The sequence below is a fragment of the Canis lupus genome, chromosome 16 (assembly GCF_048164855.1).
Source record: "Canis lupus baileyi chromosome 16, mCanLup2.hap1, whole genome shotgun sequence".
Taxonomy (NCBI): domain Eukaryota; kingdom Metazoa; phylum Chordata; class Mammalia; order Carnivora; family Canidae; genus Canis; species Canis lupus.
The window spans coordinates 58,295,026-58,315,080 of record NC_132853.1 but is presented as its reverse complement, the minus strand read 5'-3'; the positions used below and the strand labels follow the sequence as shown (position 1 = coordinate 58,315,080).

The 20,055-nt window shown below is 61.1% G+C and overlaps 1 protein-coding gene across 3 annotated transcripts in view; it reads left to right on the top strand.

Annotated features, from left to right (window-relative positions):
• The window catches only part of DNAH17 (dynein axonemal heavy chain 17), a 96,033-nt gene that overhangs the window by 66,326 nt on the left and 9,652 nt on the right, over positions 1–20,055 (top strand). For 2 of the 3 annotated variants that reach the window (XM_072781800.1, XM_072781801.1), the window contains exons 55-71: positions 1,471–1,737; positions 2,795–2,956; positions 4,222–4,455; positions 5,350–5,514; positions 7,059–7,154; positions 7,322–7,539; positions 9,486–9,693; positions 9,898–10,013; positions 11,440–11,632; positions 11,947–12,182; positions 12,798–12,920; positions 14,276–14,480; positions 14,912–15,076; positions 15,257–15,397; positions 15,626–15,796; positions 17,599–17,721; positions 18,267–18,460. In XM_072781800.1, coding sequence (XP_072637901.1) covers positions 1,471–1,737; positions 2,795–2,956; positions 4,222–4,455; positions 5,350–5,514; positions 7,059–7,154; positions 7,322–7,539; positions 9,486–9,693; positions 9,898–10,013; positions 11,440–11,632; positions 11,947–12,182; positions 12,798–12,920; positions 14,276–14,480; positions 14,912–15,076; positions 15,257–15,397; positions 15,626–15,796; positions 17,599–17,721; positions 18,267–18,460 — 3,017 coding nt within the window. Of the gene's footprint in view, positions 1–1,470; positions 1,738–2,794; positions 2,957–4,221; positions 4,456–5,349; positions 5,515–7,058; positions 7,155–7,321; positions 7,540–9,485; positions 9,694–9,897; positions 10,014–11,439; positions 11,633–11,946; positions 12,183–12,797; positions 12,921–14,066; positions 14,086–14,275; positions 14,481–14,911; positions 15,077–15,256; positions 15,398–15,625; positions 15,797–17,598; positions 17,722–18,266; positions 18,461–20,055 lie in introns of those variants that run through there. The other variant, XM_072781802.1, reaches the window with a different exon arrangement.

Below are 20,055 nucleotides of genomic sequence, written 5' to 3'. Positions count from 1 at the left end.
TACCCAAGCGGGCCTCTCATCCCTATTCCTAGGCCTTCACGGCCTTCAGTCTTTCCAGAAACTTCCACCCAGACCAGGGCAGCTGCGCAATTAGCTTCGCGCACCTCGGCCAGTCTGATCAGACTTAGAACCTGAACTTGGGGGACCTTGGCAGCTTTCCCATCCAGCCACCCCCACCTACAGGAGGGACGAGCCCCCGGGAGCATCCTGAAGACCTGCCGGGGGCAGACTTGTGACTCGCAGGCACACTGCCCTCCTCCACGGCCTCGGGGGTGGCGCTGGGCCCACGTGCAACGGCTGCGGCGGGACCGCCAGACCAGGAGCACCTGCCTTATCAGCTCCCAGGCCCCGCCGACCTGCGCCGCTGGCTCTCCTAAGCCCAGGGCTTCCCCTCGCCTTTGTTCTCGCGTCAAACATACGGAACCCGAGGCTGGCTTTCCACTGCAGTCACCTCCAGCTACGGGGCCTTGGTGACGTGTCTCTGCACAGAGAGGCCGGGTTGCTGGGCTGCTGCCAAACAGCACTGAACCCCTCGGGGTGCCTGTGAGCAATTACAGGGGCCCACGGGGTGTACGGAAAATCAGCCATTACCCTCGGCACGGGCGCATGACTCCTGGGGCAGCGCCAGACGCTCTGCACGCACACCTTGGACTGTATCCTTGGACAATAGCAACTATTTGTGCTGCTCTGTGATGTTCCTGTGTGTTCCTTTTTACTGCTCCCCTTCATTCATTCTTCCAGCCCTGACCGTGCAGTTATCCTGTGGAGCTGCTTCTTTAAGTCCCACTAGGGGCGGGACAAGCCTTATGCAGTGTCCCTGTGTCCTTGTCCAACACCAGCTCCTGACCCTTGAGCCCCGAGCCTGGAGCGCATTGATTCGAGACCTTTTTTAGGGTCTCTGAGGTTTTGCCTTTCTTCCTTTTTCTTTCCTTGGTAGTAAAACGAACACAGCACAAAATTTTACCATTGTAACCATACAGGTCGGTGGCATTACGTACATCACGCCGTTTTATAACCACCGCCACCGCCACGCCCGGTCCCCAGACTGAAACACGAGCCCACTCTGCCCCCAGCCCGTGGCGCCCACCCCCAACATTCTATCTCTGTGACCCTGGAGGCTCCAGGGACCTCACCCAAGTGGAATCCCGCAGTTCCTGGAGTTTGGGGACGGGCTGACCTCACCTGGCATCGCTGCAGACCCACCTATGTTGTAGCAGGTGTCAGGAGATCCCTCCCATTCATGCCTGAGCAATAACCCATCATACAGACAGGCCACGTTTGGTCCATCCGTCTGTCGGTTGACGGGCCCCTGGGCTGCTCCCGCCCATGGGCTGCAGTGAGCACGGGTGCTCCCCACCCAAGGTTTCAGGTCCCTGTCCATAGACCCTGCACACGTCTTACAGAGTTGACCCCCCAGACGTCCCTTCCAGGGTGATCGTCAGGCCCTGACCGTGTCCCCCTTGGGTCCAGGTTGACCTGAGCGCGCAGTACATAAAGTCAGCGGTGAAGAACGTTCCCTCGGTGTTCCTGATGACAGACTCCCAGGTGGCCGAGGAGCAGTTCCTGGTGCTCATCAATGACCTGCTGGCCTCGGGGGAGATCCCGGGGCTGTTTATGGACGACGAGGTGGAGAACATTATCTCCTCCATGCGGCCCCAAGTGAAGTCCCTCGGCATGACCGACACTCGGGAAACGTGCTGGAAGTTCTTCATTGAGAAAGTGCGCAGGCAGCTTAAGGTAGGAGCCCTGGTCTCACAGTCACAGCATCCGGGGAGCAGCCCTGGGCCCAGCGCAGGGCTCAGGTCCTTCCCCTGGGGGCGGCGGCACAGGCTGCTCCCATCTGCGTATGTTAGGCCTTCAGAGCAAACGGTGCGCTGCCCGATGGACGCCCGCCGACACACACACACCCCGCATGCATGATTTTAAGTAGATTTATAAGTGCACCTCGACCTTCAACGTTCCTTCCAAGGGACGCTGGGCTGAACTACCTGTGGGGCCAAGGGCCCTTCGGATCCTTTCCTCCCTTCTCATCAGCATCCAGTAGGGGCAGCTGTCCCGAACAGATGCTGCCCCCAACCCCGACCCTGAGGGTCCACCCCCCATAGCTCTCCCAGGGCCTGCTGGCTACCATCACCCCTGCTCCATGCAGACACGGCACGGTCCCTCTTCTTGTCCCCAGTCTGGGTTATGCGGGGCCACCCATGGATATTGTTTGGGGGCCGAGGGAGCCCCTGAGGGAGACCCTGATGGATGCGGCCTCTGCTGGGCTCCTCCTCCAGGGCCCGGCACGGCCCTCCTCCCGTGGAATGGCCACTCCAGGAGGCACCCGCTACACCACGGAGGAAGGGGCTGCAGAGCCAGGAGGGGCCCAGTGGCTGAGGCTATTCCCGGTCCCACAAATGGGCACCAGGGCCCGTGCGCACAGCACCACCTGCGGCTGGGGTCCCAGGGAGCCCCAAGTTGTCTGGGGATTAGTCACCATCGTGGCCATGGGGACCTGGAAGAGGCTCCGTGTCCTCGGCCCTCCTCTGCCGGCGATGGTGCTCATTCCCACTCGGACCTTCACCCGGCCGTCCCCGCCGCAGGGCCACGTCAGAAGGCCAGGGGCGTTGTCTGCATTTCCCCATTCCCCACAAGAGGTGTGAAGTCAGTGGAATGTGCACCAGTTGCATGTTAAGGCCGGAACCGGGGTGACTCCGCAGACACCTGGAAGCAGACAGCAGAGAGCTTCCCTTCCCGAGCTCAGCCCTCAGCACCCCGGGCCCCACAAGCCGCTCTCCTGTCCCGCATCCAGGTGATCCTGTGTTTCTCTCCCGTGGGCTCCATCTTGCGTGTGCGGGCGAGGAAGTTCCCTGCTGTTGTCAACTGCACGGCCATCGACTGGTTCCACGAGTGGCCGGAAGACGCCCTGGTGTCCGTGAGCGCGCGCTTCCTCCAGGAAACCGAGGGCATTCAGGTGGGTCACTGGGCACCGGCCCGTCCGCCGCCCTCCGTGCTGGTGCGCAGAGCCAGGAGGGTCTGCCCCCAGGACAGGGGGACCCCGCACCCTCTGCCTCCACGACCTGGAGGACTATGAAAGGGGGGAGAGGAGGTGTGACCTCAGTCACCAAGATCCGTGATGTCCTCGTGCAGTACTTTTAAAAACCAAAATCAACGCTAAATAATTCACAGTGAACAAATACCAACATCATAAACAAAGACAAGCCGCTGGTAGTTGGCTTCACGGCCCTGTGTTACTGTGCCAGGGGCCACTGGTTTCAACTGGCTCGGAGCGCCCCACCCCTGCGGCCGCTGGCCCACAGGGCCAGGTCAGGAGAGCTGACGCCAGGGTGCCCACAAATTGAGCAACGCAGGCTTTAAACACAGTCCCTGATCAGGGCTGACAGGCGCGCCTGCATTTATTCTGAGGGCATCCAGAGGCCCGCGCTCACTCCCATCTCGGGCTCCAGCAGGGCTCCCCCTGGGGCTGCTCCCTCACCTCTGACCTGCCCCTGCTGACAGGGGTGGTGGGTGATCTAAGCCTCCTCCTCTTTTACTGGGGGGGCGGGGGGGGCACTTCTCTCATTTCCCTGGGGGCATAGGCATGGGTTTCCAGCCCCAAGACAGGGTCCTCCTAAGATCGGGGGGAGCAGCCCCCACTGCTGGCACCAGGGAGGGCCACAGAGTAGATGCCGAAGGGGAAGCATGCGTCGGATGAACACATTTCCACGTTGACTCAAATTGCAGCGTATTGCACGGACAGCTCCGGGGGCAGAACACTCAGGCAGGGGGGGGCGGCCCAGATGGTGGTGGCTGTGACCCTGGTGTGGGAAAGGACCCAGCATAGGTCCTTTACACAGTGAATGCTCGCTGTTGGGGTTGCCCGGGTCACCCCAACACGTGGTCAGGCCCTGCAGTCTCCCAGGGATGCAGGCGTGTGAGTCGGGGAGAGGTAGTTCCAGTGATAAAGCTGTGTCGTGTCCCTGGTGCTTGGCCAAGCCCTCGAAGAGATGGTGTCAGCGCCCACGACAGCCCCTGAGGGCACTGCCGATTTGAGCCTCAAGCAGGTTGAACGGCCAAGACTGAGGGGCTGTGCCTCCCCTCCAGGGTCCCAGCGAGGAAAGGAAGGTTGGCCTTGCTGAAAACCCGGGGACCCCAGCCGCCTCCTCCCCAGGCCCCTAAGGGGCGTGGGATTGCTCCCCCAAGGGAACAGGGGACTAACGCCCTGACTCACCTTTGCAGCCAGAGGTCAAGACCTCCATCAGCATCTTCATGTCTTACGTGCACACAACGGTCAATGAGATGTCCCAGCTGTACTTGGCCACCGAGCGGCGCTACAACTACACCACACCCAAAACCTTCCTGGAGCAGATCAAACTGTACCAGAACCTGCTGGCCAAGAAGAGAATGGAGCTGGTGGCCAAGATCGAGAGGCTGGAGAACGGGCTGATGAAGCTGCAGAGCACGGCGTCCCAGGTAGGGAGGGCGGCTCCGCCTGCAGGTTCCAGACCTTCCCCCAAGTGAGGGAAACAGGAGTCCCGCCTCGGAGAAGCTTCCATTCTCAAATCCCGGAGAACGTGGGGGTTTTAATATGAAAAATGGATTCAAAATGCTTTGGCAATGCTGCTGTTACTCTGTTGGGTGCTTTACGTGGGCCCAAGTGCAGTGGGATTTGTGGGATCAGGTCACGGGCATCTGTGACCACACGCCCTGAGACACCTTGCACACTGCGGTGCCCACTTGGAAAGGCTTTTGCCATCCTCTGGGTTTTGTTTTCTTTTTTAGGTTTTCTGCCTGGCTTTATTAGGTGCCCTCTCTAGTGCAGCCCGGCCCCTTGACCTTCACTGCCCACTGCTGGTGTCCCCAGGGGAGCCCTGACGACAGCCCCTGCCACTCTGCTGAGGCGTGAACCCACCTCTGCCTCCAGGGAGGCCGAGCCCCTGGAACCAGAGCCACAGGCAGTGTGGCATGGGTCAAGGCCACCCCTGTAAGGGTGTGGGGGGAGTACGGCAGGGGGTGTTCCAGGAAGACAGACCTTGGAGGGGCCAAGCAGGATGGCTCCCACCTGGACAGCTTGCTCAGAAGGGATCAGAGAGGAGCCCAGCTAAGCAGGACACTTCTTTCCCCCAGAGGAACCTTCCAGACATGGTCCTAGCACAGGGACGGCGGGGCCTCCTTGCGGGAGAAACCACCAAGAACGGGGCGGCATGTCCCACCCTGTCCCTCACTCCTTTCCCAGGCTCCCTCCCGCCTGGCAGGCCCCGGGCGGCACAGCCACGGCAGCCTGGCCCTCGCCCCCCAGTGCTGCCCTCCAGCCTGTGCGTGGGGCCGGGACCCACCCTTGCCCGTCTCTCGGGGTCTCCTCCCCAGGTGGATGATTTAAAGGCCAAGCTGGCAATTCAGGAGGCTGAGCTCAAGCAGAAAAATGAGAATGCGGACAAGCTGATCCACGTGGTGGGCGTGGAAACCGAGAAGGTCAGCAAAGAGAAAGCCATTGCCGACGAGGAAGAGGCCAAGGTGGAAGTCATCAACAAGGTGCGCGGCCGAGCTCGCTCCCCGACGGCTCCGCAGGCCCGGCCTTCCCCAAGGCTCGGTGCCCGCTCCCGGCCCGGGCAAAGGCTGGGAGCTTCTCTCCCGAGCACGGGCCCCCCGCTCAGAGGAGGGCTGCCCAGGCCACGGAGGCGGCATCTCCAGGAGCTGGGAGGAAATGCAGGGTCGGGCCCCAGCCCAGCTCCGGCCACGGTCTGCACTGTAGCCAGATGCCGGGGGCCAGGAGCACAGGAAGGTCTGAGAAGCCCGCCTCGGGCGGGAGTCCTGGGCCTCAGACTCGCTGCACCAGGCGTCCCCAGAGGCGCCGGGGTTACTGGTCCCCAGGGGCCCCTGGCCTGCCCCGGGGGGCTCCCCCCTCCCCCCGGGCCCTGCAGGCCCTTGAGGCCTCCAGCCGTGCACCCGCATTGGTGTGTAAATGGAGAGTATCCAGTAACTGCCTGCGATCTGCTGAGATGGAGCATGGCCTGGTGGCAAGTGGTTTGGAGGAGGAGGGGCCCCGAAGGCCGCCACCAGGTGCTGGAGGAGGAAGAGGACACGGGCCAGGCAGGGCGGCAGAAGCCCCACACCATTCCTCCTCGTAACCCGCACACCCACAACCCACTGAGGCCCAGGGAGGTCGGCAACAGGCGGGCGGCATCGTCAGGATCCGAGCCAGGCCCCACAAGCACACCCCAAGCCGTGACCTGCCATCTGCCACTCCTGTGGCCCTTAGTGTCCGGGCGCCCGTCCCTCTCCAACCCCGGCATCCGGAAATGGCCCCTCGGGGGCTGCCCCCGGGTTAGAGACCTCGCCTCCCGTGCCCAGGCCTGCGGTCACGCCCCACGCGGGCCTCCAAGGCCGGGCCTAGACGGACCCTCCAGGAGGTGCCTTGCAGACCCCCTGTCCCTTCTGCCCTCCCACCTCCGTGCCAGCAAAGCCCCCAGCCCCCACTGCCTCGTATCGCACCGAGGCCCTCCAGAGGCTCAGAGGGGCTCTTCCTGACTGGGCGCGTGTGCGTGCAGCAGTGCGTGCGGGGGTCTCTGCCCTAAGGGGAGGGCGAGCTCTACCTCCCGAGTGTCCCATCCCAGACAGATCACACAAGGGCACCAACAGACAGTAAGGCCTCGGAGCCTGCGGCGCGGGGCCCGTGTGGCCCCAGGGTTTCTCTCCAGTCCTGGAAGCTGAGGCCCACGGAACGACGTCCCCCTTCCAGGATCCCGAACCCACGGCCCCCCTGTGTGGCTCCTTCTAGCCTGAGAGCTGAGGGGCAGGGGCGAGGGGACAGGGAGGAGACAGGTGGGCTCCAGGAGGTGACCTGTGACCTGGCAGGCTGACGGGGGGCATGGGGCACAGCAGTGCTACCGCCACGGAGGACACGCATGTGCACAGTTCATGCATGGGCCTGGGGGGAGGCCGCCCTCCTCACTCCCGGCTGCGCTCCCTCGTGCCCAGGGCGCCACGTAACAAGCACACTCACGCACACATGCACACACTCGGCCGCGGTCCCCATCCCCGCCTGCACTGAACTTTCCTTCGTGGCTTCCTTCCAGAATGTCACAGAGAAACAAAAGGCTTGTGAAACGGACCTGGCCAAGGCGGAGCCGGCCCTGCTGGCAGCGCAGGAAGCTCTCGACACGCTGAACAAGGTAAAGGAAGGAAACGAAAGAACCGGGACCGGCCAGGGTGGGGAGAAAGCCATGGAGCCGGCACGGGGACCCCAGGGTCTCGGCGGTCTCCCCGGTCGTCACGGGGCCTCCCGATCCCGCGGCAGGGCCCCGTCCCCTCACAGCTGCTGCTTGTCCTTCGTTTACAGAACAACCTGATGGAGCTGAAGTCCTTTGGGTCCCCCCCGGACGCCGTGGTCAATGTCACGGCCGCCGTCATGATCCTGACCGCCCCCGGGGGCAAGATCCCCAAGGACAAGAGCTGGAAAGCCGCGAAAATCATGATGGGCAAAGTGGACACCTTCCTGGACTCCCTGAAAAAGTTCGACAAGGAGCACATCCCCGAGGCCTGCCTAAAAGCGTTTAAGTGAGTCGGGGCCACGCCGTGGGGTTCACTTCACTTCCTGCCGGTGCTGCATGGTCCCCGTTCCCCCAGGCAGCCTGTGCTCATCAGGGTGGGCAGGTGGGCAAGGTGGGGGCCCAGACTCGGCGGGCGGCAGGTGGGGAGTTGTCCCGGTGTCGGGGTGAAGTGTGGGCTCCCGGGGCGTCTCACCACCCACTGCCTCCCCCACCCCCACCTAAGGAGTCAAAGCAGGTGGGAAGGCCCGTGGCCCCAAGTCTAGGCAGCCCCTTCCCCACAGGAGACATGGGAGGGTCAGCGACCCCCACGGCCCCAGGATGCCAGGCGGGCAGAGCAGCTGCAGGGCCATAGGAGCTGGGGAGAGGCCCCCAGAGGCAAGAGCAGTTGTGTACATGTGCACGCATCACACACACACACACGCTGTACATATACGTATACACATGCAGCCACGTACACACACGCTGTACATACACATGCTTGCATGATGCACATGCACCCATGCACAGTGTACATACACCTGCACACATGATGCACACGCACCCATGCATACATAGTATACACACACCTGCATGCATGATGCACATGCACCCATGCACACACACTGTACATACACCTGCACGCATGATGCGCACACCCATGCACACTGCATGTACACGTGCACACATGACACACACTCATGCACACAACACTGTAGTACACCTGCACGCACACACATGTGCAGTGGGTGTCCTCCGCTGGCTCGGGCTCCATCAGGCGTGATCTTTTTCTTTCCGTTGTTGTCACCGTAAACACCACATCCAGAGGGACATGCGTGCAGCAGGTTGGCCATGTAGCTGTGGGGTGGGTGTGGGACAAGACTAGACACACGTCCCCGGGCCTCCCACCCGGGGGCCCACGTGCTGGGCTGGCCCCTGCCAGTGGCAGTGGCAGTGGCGCCGTACATATACAGAGACTGTCGGGCTCCTGCCATTCACCCAACGCCGGAACAAGAGGACACGTTCTCCGGCTACTTCGGTGGCAGGTGGCCCGGCGCATTCGCAGCGCTGCGGCCCCTGGAGGATTCAGGCCGGCTCCACCCCGCCGGCTCCCCCGTGTCTGACGTGCGTTGAAGGGTGCAAACCCGCTTTAGTATCAACCTAAACAAGGCGTGAAGTAAACCAGGGGAGGAGGAGCTGGGCTGCCGGCCCTAATTTGGGCCACTCACCAGTTACTACCTCGAATTACGCATTTGAAATTCTTTCTATTGACAGTTCAGTTTGTTGTGCCTAAAAATACTGGTTTCCGGAAGGGTCTAGGGTGCATCTCTGGGGATTTTCCCTCGGTCCACCCCGGGAGTGGAGGTGGCGCTGTGGGGGTCCAGGGATCTCTGGGGCGCGGGCTCCGTGTGTCTGCCAGCGCTGCCCCCTCCCTGCTGGGTCACGTCGGGAGAGATGCTCAGCCTCTCTGGGCCCGTCGCCCCACAGTGCCATGGGGTGATGACACATGCCAAGGGGAGCAGGCTCCAGGAGCCCCCATGCAGGAAGCTCTCATAACAGCGCCTGACACGCAGCCCCTGACGCGAGGGCTACAGCTTCCTGCAGGTGGCACTCGGGGCAAGTCTCTGAGCCCCCAGCCCCCTGAACCTGGGTTTTCTTGCTGACGGGTGGGGTCTGAGAATGAAACGGGACCACCTACAGAAAGCTCCAGAACAGAGAACGAGGAATGCAATCCCCTCCTTCATGTGATCACAGGCCATCCCCTCACTCCCCAACTTCTGGGGACAGAACACCGTGCCTCGCTCTTTTCTTCATCTTTGAGACACCCCCCCAAAACCCCAATTCACAGCGCTCCCCTCGTAACTGCTTGGGACGGGCGGCCAGAGCGCGTACCAGCGCGGCCCTGATGGCTGGAGGGTAGACGCCGGACGGCCTGGGGCCCAGGGCCCACGCCAGCACCCACTGTTCCCTCTCCAGGCCCTACCAAGGCAACCCCACCTTCGACCCCGAGTTCATCCGCTCCAAGTCCACGGCCGCCGCGGGCCTCTGCTCCTGGTGCATCAACATCGTCCGCTTCTACGAGGTGTACTGCGACGTGGCCCCCAAGAGGCAGGCCCTGGAGGAGGCCAACGCGGAGCTAGCAGAGGCGCAAGAGAAGCTCTCGCGGATCAAAAACAAGATTGCCGTGAGTGCTCCCCGCACCCAAGGGGCTCCCCCCGGGGTCAGAGCCCTGCGGGGCGGGGTCAGCACAGTGTGGCCACTGTGAATGACCAGCGCAGCTGCAGGGACCAGATCGCCCACCCGGGAGGCCCCGCTCCGTGCTGTGCGCACTCTGGCGGGACCTGGGACGCCACCACCGCCCCATTTCCTGGCCATTCTGTTCCCCCAGGAACTCAATGCCAACCTGAGCAATCTCACGTCGGCCTTTGAAAAGGCAACTGCAGAGAAGATCAAGTGCCAGCAAGAGGCCGACGCCACCAACAGGGTGATCTCGCTGGCTAACAGGTAGCTCGCTCCGCCCCGCGGGCCACCCTCTTGTCTTGCCAGTGCCCGTGGAAGGGACAGGCCCGCAGAACAGGATAGACCCACTGACTGACGATCGGCCAGTGTCTCCACCTCCTGGGTAGAGGACCTCTGTGCATCTCGTGACCTTTGGGGTCACAGAACCCACCCTAACCCAGACCTGCCCGGGAGGCAGCGTCCACGGGGGCTTGTTCTCACCGCAACGTGGTGTCTGTACGGCCTTCCAGGGCCTCCACCTGCGCGGCCCTTTACGCCCTGATTACACACGTGGCCTCCAGAGCAGCGCTGTCCCAACGGGAAGGCAGCTCGAGCCACGCCCACCCCTTACATTTTCCCATTGCCACCTTAGCACAGTACAAAGATGAGACCAATTCTGAGGATGTATTTTTCTGAACCCCAAATGGGATCATTTCGACATGCAGTCGTTGTGAGGACGATCGCTGAGACAGTCCGCGCATGTTTTCATTCCGGGTCCTCAAAACCCACGTGCACATCTCAATTTGGACTAACCGACACCTTGGGTGCTCACCAGTGGGCAGCGAGGCCTCAGGGCTTTCTTTTCCTGCTTTTGAAAGTGAGCCCCGGGAGCCTGGCACAGAGTCGGTCCTAGGGTGTGGCCTCTGGTTGCCTGTTCCCCTGCCCAGAGGGCTGGCAACTGTTGGCAGGTGGTAGTCAGTGAGACCCAGGGACCCTCGGAGATCCCCAGGCCGCCTGACAACGGCCTCCAGCAGAGTGCAGATGCCATCCTAGGTTTGAGGGACTTGACATACCCACCAAGAAAAGCAAAGAGGTCTTTTGGTCTTTGGGAAGCAAGGGCTCCTGGGGGTGATGTTAAGGACAGACCTCAGGGGTCATAATTAGGCAACCTGTGCTTTCAACAAATATCTCAATGCTCTCAGACTGGGGATGTTGCATCTAGGGTCAGGGGCCAGCTCTCAGGCAGGTGGCCAGAGGAGCAGGATGCCAACCCTGCCGTACCCACTCCGCATGGGGCCAGGTGCCCTCCAGATGCCACACTGTCCTGTGGCCACCGTGGCCACCATCCAGACTCCGCCTCTGCCAAGACTTGCCAGTTAGCCAAAGCCTGTGCTCAGTGGTGTCCCGGCAGCAGCTGTAGCATGTGGGCGAAATGTCCAAATAATGTCAGCTCAGAAGTGATGTCAGCGCAGAAGTCTGGGGAGGGGGCACTTGGCCCCCAGCTGCCCCCAGAAAGTGTTAGTTTTGCTTCCCTAAAGCAGTTATTCCCAAAAATTTCCCCCAAAGCATGTCCAGTGTTGAAGCACTGAGCAAAGGAAGGATTTGAAATGCCAGGCTCATCACACTGGGAGGTGGGAGCTGCTTCCTGTCCTTGGGCCTGAGTGACCCTCCAACATTCCTCCTCCCCCCACTGACCGCGTGGTCACATTAGGCTGGTAGGGGGACTGGCATCGGAAAACGTGCGCTGGGCTGAATCGGTGAAGAACTTCAAGAGCCAGGGGGTCACCCTGTGTGGGGACGTCCTGTTGATTTCCGCCTTCGTCTCCTACGTGGGCTACTTCACCAAGAAATACCGAAATGAGCTGATGGACAAATTCTGGATCCCTTATATAAAGAAGTTAAAGGTAAGAGGTTCAGTTGCATTCGTCACTCGGGAACTCTAGGGAGGTCCCTGGCGGGGCAGACCAGCTACACGTCACCCTCACTGATGCTCTGGCTGCAGCGGGTTTGCGCCGTGGCCCAGTGTGGCCGATGCTGCACCCCTCCTGGTGGGTTCCGAGACGCTCCATCAGGGCACTCGCTGTAAGTGCGGGTCTTCCAGACCACGGCGGCTCGTCCGTGGTCCAACCACAGCCCTGTCACTTGGAGAGCTGTCCCCCGTGGGGCAGTAAGGAAGGCCACCTCACCCCTTCTAAGAGCGAGCACTTCCTCTTGGCAGGTTCCCATCCCGATCACAGAAGGTCTGGACCCCTTGAGCCTGCTGACGGATGACGCCGACGTGGCCACTTGGAACAACCAGGGCCTCCCCAGCGACCGCATGTCCACCGAGAATGCCACCATCCTGTGCAACACGGAGCGCTGGCCCCTCATCGTGGACGCCCAGCTGCAAGGAATCAAGTGGATCAAAAACAAATACGGCAGCGAACTGAAAGCCATCCGCCTGGGGCAGAAGAGGTGGGGGCCGTGGTGGCAGGCGGGGCGAGGTGGGGGCTCCAAAGCTAGCCGCTGGCCGGCCGGCCCTTGTGCTTAGAAACACACCCGAGGTGTGTGACACCCTGGTCAGATGGGCAGGTGCGTCTTTACATACAGATCCTGGCCCACAGGTGGATTTGTCTTGCGATATTTGGTCTTGGGGAATAGTGCCAACAGTAAAGAATTAACCCCGGGGCTCTTCTCCGCACCCCTGCCCAGTACCTGCTGCTCCAGGGACAGAGCGTCACCCAGGCTTGAGTCCCACGTGGCCCCTGCCAACCACGAGGCTTCAGGCTGGTCATTTTCTCATTTCTCGTCTCTAGTGGGACACATTTCCTCGTCACAGTGGTCACTAGGGCCACCCCATTTTGCCTTCCTGGTGCACCGGGGCCTGGGGACCAGACACGGGTGTGAAAATGTCTGGCTCGACAGCTGTGAGGGGGCTGCCCTCCCAAAGGCCCCCAGGGGAGATGTGCACAGATGCCCCTCGGTTACCTGTCTTCTGGTGCCTTCTGGCTCTGAGGGCCACCTCCTGGGGCGTCCAGCGGTGCCATCTCTGGGCCCGCGTCCTTACCTGGCCCCACATCATGCGCACAGCTACCTGGACATCATCGAGCAGGCCATTTCTGAAGGGGACACCTTGCTCATCGAGAACATCGGCGAAACCGTGGACCCTGTGCTGGACCCGCTGCTGGGCAGGAACACCATTAAAAAGGGAAAGTGAGTTCCACGTTCCTCCTTCGCCGCTTGGCCCGTGTGAACTCGCTCAGGGGCAGGTGTGGCCTCTGCACAGAGGGGAGGTGCGGGGAGCTTCCCGCTGTCCTGGTGCGGCAGGGTCTTTGGCGGAACGCCGGTGCCCGGGGAGAGATGGGAAATAGTGGGGCCGCGCCCCGGTCAGGAAAGCCGCCACCGTGCGAGTGACCCCTGCGGACGGCCAGCCCTAATGGCCAAGCTCTCCTTCTATTTTTATGCGTTTTCCAGATCTTGAGCCTGTAGCACTATTTTTTCTTATTCAAGTGAAATCTACATCGCATAAAATTAGCTGTTTTAAGGCCAACAATGTGGTGGTATTTGGTGCGTTCACAGTGATGTGCGTGGATCAGCCCATCTAGTCCCCACGCCCCCCGCCCACGGCAGCCAGCCCCTGCCGTGCCCCCCAGCTGCCAGCCCCTGGCACTCGCCAGCGTGCCCTCTGCCTCCACGGATCTCCCTGTTCTGCATCCGTACAAGGGAATCGCACGAGCTGTGCCCCCTTGCGTCTGGCCGCTTTCCCCAGGCCGTGTGTTCAAGGCCCCTCAGTGCGGCCGTGTGTCAGGACCTCGTGGTTCTGAGTCACAGTCCCCTGGACAGATGTGCCTTATCCTGTTTATCCGTTCAGTGGTTGATGCATTGAGCACGTATTGCTTTTCTAATATAAAAAGAGAAGCAAATCAACTTTTAAAACGTAAGCATCAGAGCTGCTGTGACCCCCTGTGAAAGTAGGGGCGTGTGCAGAAGCCCAGAACAGGCGAAAATGAACACTCTGACATCTCCGCCTCGGAGAAGAGCTTGGCGTGGGCGGTGATGCCCAAGGGGTGAAGTTACAGAGGCCCCAAGAAGTGAGCTTGGCCAGGAAGAGGGGGAGCAGAGCAGGAGCAGAGAGGAGAGATCCTCCCTGCAGTGCCGGGGGACCCGGGGTCTGGGCCTGGCTGCCTTCAGATTCTCCCGGGAGCTTCCAGAACGTAGAGTTGTTGTGACCTAGGATGTCAGTGTCTGTGATGTCCATGGCTCTGCGGCGGGGCCCAGGCGGTGTTTCTGTCCCGGGTCCCAGGGGAGTATGATGTGCACTCGGAGCTGGGCACGTGCGACTATACAGATCAGAACCGAGCAGCCAGAGAGAGCACAGGTGCGCCTTCTAGAAGATCCCAGCCACAGGCCAGAGAGGAAGAGCAGAACAAGAAGAGACGCTGTCCCTTCCTGGGGACCAGAGGGGGGTTCAGGGCAGCATGAGGCCCAGGGGTGGTGGGAGGTGGTCTGCACTGGTGCTGCTGCCACCGGAGCCCCTCAAACCCCTCCCTCTGTCCCCTACCGACCAGGTTCATTAAGATCGGCGACAAGGAGATGGAGTACCACCCCAAGTTCCGCCTCATCCTGCACACCAAGTACTTCAACCCACACTACAAGCCCGAGATGCAAGCCCAGTGCACCTTGATCAACTTCCTGGTCACCAGGGACGGGCTCGAGGACCAACTCCTGGCGGCCGTGGTGGCCAAAGAGCGCCCGGATCTAGAGCAGCTGAAGGTACGGGGGCCTGACGTCAGCCCCACGTGGCCCAGGGCGGGCCACTCGGGTGGCCGCGAGCTTCCCCAACGCGTCTCTCTGACCGTGCCCCAGCCTGTCACACGATCACGTTGTGTGCAGTGGAATGAGCCACTCTTCTCCCCCAAACCTACTTCCTCCCAAACCTAATGCCAAACCAAGCAGCCGCTTCCCTGACGGAAGAGGAGTCGGTGGTGCCCAGACAGCCCCACAGGCACGGTCTTTGTGGCGGGTCCCCGTGCGCGGCCACCAGCACACGCGGGCTCAGGGCGGTCCCCCTGCCCCGGCCACACGGCTGCCCACTCGTATGAGGCTGGCCCTGCTCCTCCTGTCCCCGCTGGGTCTGGGCTGTGGCAGGGGCACAGAGCCGGCCGACGCCTGACCCCCCTCCCGGCTGTCTGTGCCGCCCGCAGGCAAACCTCACCAAGTCCCAAAATGAATTCAAGATTGTTCTGAAAGAGCTGGAGGACTCCCTGCTGGCCCGTCTGTCGGCCGCGTCGGGGAACTTCCTGGGGGACACGGCCTTAGTAGAGAATCTGGAGACCACCAAGCACACGGCCAGCGAGATTGAGGAAAAGGTGAGAGCCCGCCTCCCAGGCCTGCACCCCCCCAGCCCGTGGGGCCCGGACCAGGAACGGGGGGCTCAGGCACCGCGAGGCACGCCGCCTGCCAGCCGACGATCCCACAGACAGGGGACGAACCCACTGCCCACCGGCGCCGTCCACCCGCTGGTCCCACTCAGGCCCGTTTGTTTGAAGGTGAAAGAGGCAAAAATCACGGAGGTTAAAATCAACGAGGCCAGAGAGAACTACCGGCCAGCCGCCGAGAGGGCCTCCCTGCTGTACTTCATACTGAACGACCTCAACAAAATCAACCCCATCTATCAGTTCTCGCTCAAGGTGCGGCTCCAGGTCCCGGGCCCCTGGTGTCCACAGAGCCCCGGCCATCGGGAGGACAGGTGGGGTCCAGGCTGCACGGGATCCGCCCTGGGGCCAGCACCCCGGCGAGGGGCCCCTCCCCTGGTGCCCCAGACCCCCACCCGCCACAGAAACAAACTAGAACCCTGGCGGGCAGCCTGGGCGGCCTCACAGTCCAGCCCCCCAAGCCTCCACGCGCCCGCTCCCCAGGCCTTCAACGTGGTGTTCGAGAAGGCCATCCAGAAGACCACCCCCGCCAAGGAGGTCAAGCAGCGGGTGATGAACCTGACGGATGAGATCACCTACTCGGTCTACATGTACACGGCCCGCGGGCTCTTTGAACGGGACAAGCTCATCTTCCTGGCCCAGGTGGCCTTCCAGGTGGGTCGGGCCTCCCTGCTCCAAGCTCGTGGCCCCGGCGCAGGAGGGCTCGTCCACGAGGCAGGTTCCCAGGTGATGCCCTTCCTGCTGCCGCCGCTGCTGTGGGATATGCTCGCACCCTAATCTTTAGTTGCCATCAGGCCAGTGTTAAGTGGGAGCCCCTGAAGGGGGGGACCCGTTACGGAGAATTTTACAGACACGTCATCCTGTTACGTGTCCGTACTGCCTGGTGGGCAGCCGGTGGTTAACCACCATGGACGCCCAGTGCTAATTCTTAAGGAGATACAGGTACAAAGGAATAAACATTCCTCTTGTTCATACAGACTGGCTGGAGTAGTTCAGATTTGTGTTCCATGAAGTAGATGAAACAGCCCCCGGGCAGCCCCAGTGGCACAGCGGTTTAGTGCCGCCTGCAGCCCGGGGTGTGATCCTGAAGACCTGGGATCGAGTCCCACATCAGGCTCCTTGCATGGAGCCTGCTTCTGTCTCTCCCTGTGTCTCTCTCTGTGTGTCTTTCATGAATAAATAAATAAAATCTTAAAAAAAAAAATCCTGAGATAAGGGGCACCTGGGTGGCTCAGGTTGTGATCCCGGGATGGAGTCCCACATTGGGCTCCCCACAGGGAGCCTGTTTTTTAAAAAGGAAAAAAGAAACAGCCCCTCCGTGTGGTTCACTCTGTCCTGTAAGCACGGTGGGAAACACCAACTTCTGGAAGGCTGTTTCCATCCAGACTCAAACTGCGAGTCAGGATCCAGGTCAGGGTTTTCCTTTATCCATGAATCCCTGAATGGCAGCCCCTCTGTGAGTCCTCTCCCCGCTGAGAGGGCATCAGGATATCTCCTTGGTGTTCCCCCCCTAGATTTTCAAAGATGTTTTTCTTTTGACCAAAAAAAAAAAAAGAGAGAGAGAGAGAGAGAGAGAGAAGGAACGGGAGTCTGACTCAGGTGAAAGCCTTTGCTCTGCCGCGTGGGTGCCTTTGCACGACGCCCGGGCTCCCCTGCTGTCCACCTGGGACGCAGCGGTCGTGCCACTTCCCAGGGGCTGAGACCCGGCCTGCTGGACGCCCAGAGAGCTGGTGCACACAGGTGACAAGGCGACACAGAACGTGACCCAGAAAACCCCCCAGGAAATGTAGGTGCCCCAAAGATTAGTGTGCAAACGTTCACAGCAGCTCTGCTCACACATGCCACAAGGCGGACACGGCCCAAATGTCCACTGGAGGACAAGCAGATAAACAAGACGTGGTCTCTCCCCGCAACGGAACGTTGCGGCTCTGACAGCCGCCAGGGTGTGGATGAACCTCAGAGACACGGGGTGGAAGGAGCCAGACGGGCAAGGCCGCATCTGTAGGATTCCCTGGACACGGAACAGGCACAACAGGCAGATCGACAGACAGAGCCAGACCTGGGGCGCCCGCGGCGGGGGACAGGTCGGGGGGCGCTGCTCAGGGGCTTCCCTCTGGGGGGATGGACACGCCCTGGTTCTAGACAGCGGTGAGGGCTGTGCACATGAAGTTACCACAATTTCATACTTTAATAGGGCTAACACCGTAAGTGGTCATGCGTATTTTACCATAATTTAAAAACACAACGATAAATAAATAAATAAATAAATAAATAAATAAATAAATAAATAAAAAGACACAACGACAAACCAAGGTGAATACAAGGTTTCGCCCGGACCCAGGGGGCAGGACAGTGGTTCCCCCGCAGGGTCAGGGGGGAGAGCGCCTCAGCCTCACCCCTCGCTCCTGCCAGGGACTGTTGTGGGATGATGCTGAGCGGCCCCCACGGTCCCTCAGGTCTTGTCCATGAAGAAAGAGCTGAACCCGGTCGAGTTGGACTTTCTCTTGCGGTTCCCTTTCAAGGCGGGGGTCCTGTCTCCGGTGGACTTCCTGCAGCACCAGGGATGGGGTGGCATCAAGGTTGGTGTTGGGACCCGATGCTGTGCACGCTCCCCCTGTTGCGGGGGGCCCGGTGCTCACCCCGGGGAGGTTCACAAGGTGCTACCGCTGCCGCTGAACACCCCGCGAACCGGGGAGGCCCCAGAGGGCTCCTGCACTCGCGGGAAACTACTTTCCTGTTCAAACACAAGGGTCACTGGTCATTCCGACGCACACGCGGCCCCAGAGGCTGAGCCACGACAGGCCCCAGGGCGGGTCCAGGGGTCCCTGGGCCACCACCGCCCCCACCTCCTGACCCCGGGCAGTGCAAGTGTCGAGGTAGTTCCTCCCATCTGGGCGCACCCCTGGGCCCTCCGTGTGGGGGCAGAAAGCCCCTGCAATGGGACCGGCCCCATCCCCCAGCCCCCTGGAGGACAGCGGGGTCACCTGCCTGCACTAGAGCCTCCACCCACGGTCCTGGCCCTCAGTGGCGCCGGCAGCTCATTTTAGGGCCAGGCCCGGCGGCCCACCCTCTCCCAGCACTGGGCAGGGGGCGCGGGGGGAGCTGAAAGGCCGCCTGCCCCCAGGCTCTGTCGGAGATGGACGAGTTCAAGAACCTGGACAGCGACATTGAAGGGTCTGCCAAGCGGTGGAAGAAGCTGGTGGAATCGGAAGCCCCGGAGAAGGAAATCTTCCCCAAGGAGTGGAAGAACAAGACGGCCCTGCAGAAGCTGTGCATGGTGAGGTGCATGCGCCCAGACCGCATGACCTACGCCGTCAAGTGAGTGTGGCGCCCTTGGGGGCGGAGGGGGGAGGGAGGGAGGCCCCGCGGGGCCTCGACACCACACAACACTGCAGGTCCCCGCGGGTGACATCTGAGGCGTCCTCGCCACCCTCTCCTGGACTGGACAGGGTTTCCCTCCTCCCAACCCGGGGCCGACTCGGGAGGACGGGGACACCACGGGAAGGCAGACGAGGCAGACAAGGAACCAAGCCCAGTGCCCGTTCTCCGACACGATGTGGGATCTTAGCCTTTTCTTGGTCCTAGCGGCCCTGCCAGACGCCTGCATCCCTAACGGAACTCCCCTCTGACGACGCAGAGGCCCGACTCCCATGCCCCAGTTGTGCGCAGACGAGTCTGTTTTGCTGTTTGGTGGTGGGTCATGGGCAGGGCAGCAGGAGGTGGAGGGAGGAGCCTCATGCTGGAGGAAGTCTGGACAAAGTTTGGGAAAGGCCAAAGGAAGGACGCCTGGCCACCACGGCAGGGAAGTCACCCCCGGGGGGAGCGGAGTGTGGTCAGGGGTCTGGGCCAGGGCCCCCAGCACGCTGTGGTGCGTCCCCTCAGTCCACATGGGTGAAGGCACACGGACGCCCCAATGGAAGCACCCCAGACTGCGAGAGCCTCAGTGAGCTTGCAGAGGCCTGGGCGACCCCAAACCGCACTCCCGGACATTTTCTGTAGTGTCAGGAAAGGCTGCTTTCCCTTGCTAATGCCCTAGGGGCCGTGCAGCTTAAAATCCAGGAAATCCAAAGCCACCGTGAATGATATAACAGCAAACGTGTACCTAGGGCACACTATGTGCTGGAAGGACCCAGGGGTCCCCTGGCGTGGGGTGTGCTCACCTGGAATGCCCTGGGTTGGGGTCCCCTTGAGGCTTGTTCCCTCCCAGGTGACCCGGGAGCCTCTCCCCTGCTCACATGGAGGCCTCGCAGGGCCCAGCAGGGACAGAGGGCACTCACTGCACAGACCACCAAGACGGGAAGCACCTGCTCCCCCTGCACACCCTTCCCTGGCAAAGAGGAAAGCCCCGGAAAAGACGGCCTTCGGGCCTGAGACTTGCTTTGCTTGAGAAAATCCACCAAGAGGGGCACACGGCTGGCTTGGCCAGAGGAGCATGTAACTTGATCTCAGGGGGCGTGAGTCTGAGCCCCACATTGTGTGTAGAGATTACTTAGAAATAAAATCTTTAAGGGGAGCCTGGGTGGCATAGTTGGTTAAGCATCTCTTGATTTCAGCTCAGGTCACGATCTCAGGGTCATGAGAGGCCTGCGTAAGGCTCTGCACTCAGCAAGGAGTCTGCTTAGGATTCTCTCTCCCTCTCTCGCTGAGCTTCCCCTCACCCCCCGCTTGCATGTGTGCTATCTCCCTCTCTCTAAAATTAATAAATCTTGGGACGCTTGGGTGGCTCAGTGGTTGAATGTCTGCCTTTGGCTCAGGCATGATCTCCCACCCTGGGATTGAGTCCCGCATCAGGCTCCCTGTGGGAACCTGCCTCTCTGCCTCTTTCTGTGTCTCTTATGAATAAGTAAATAAATATATTAATAAATAAATAAATAAATAAATAAATAAATAAATAAAATTAATAAATCTTTAAA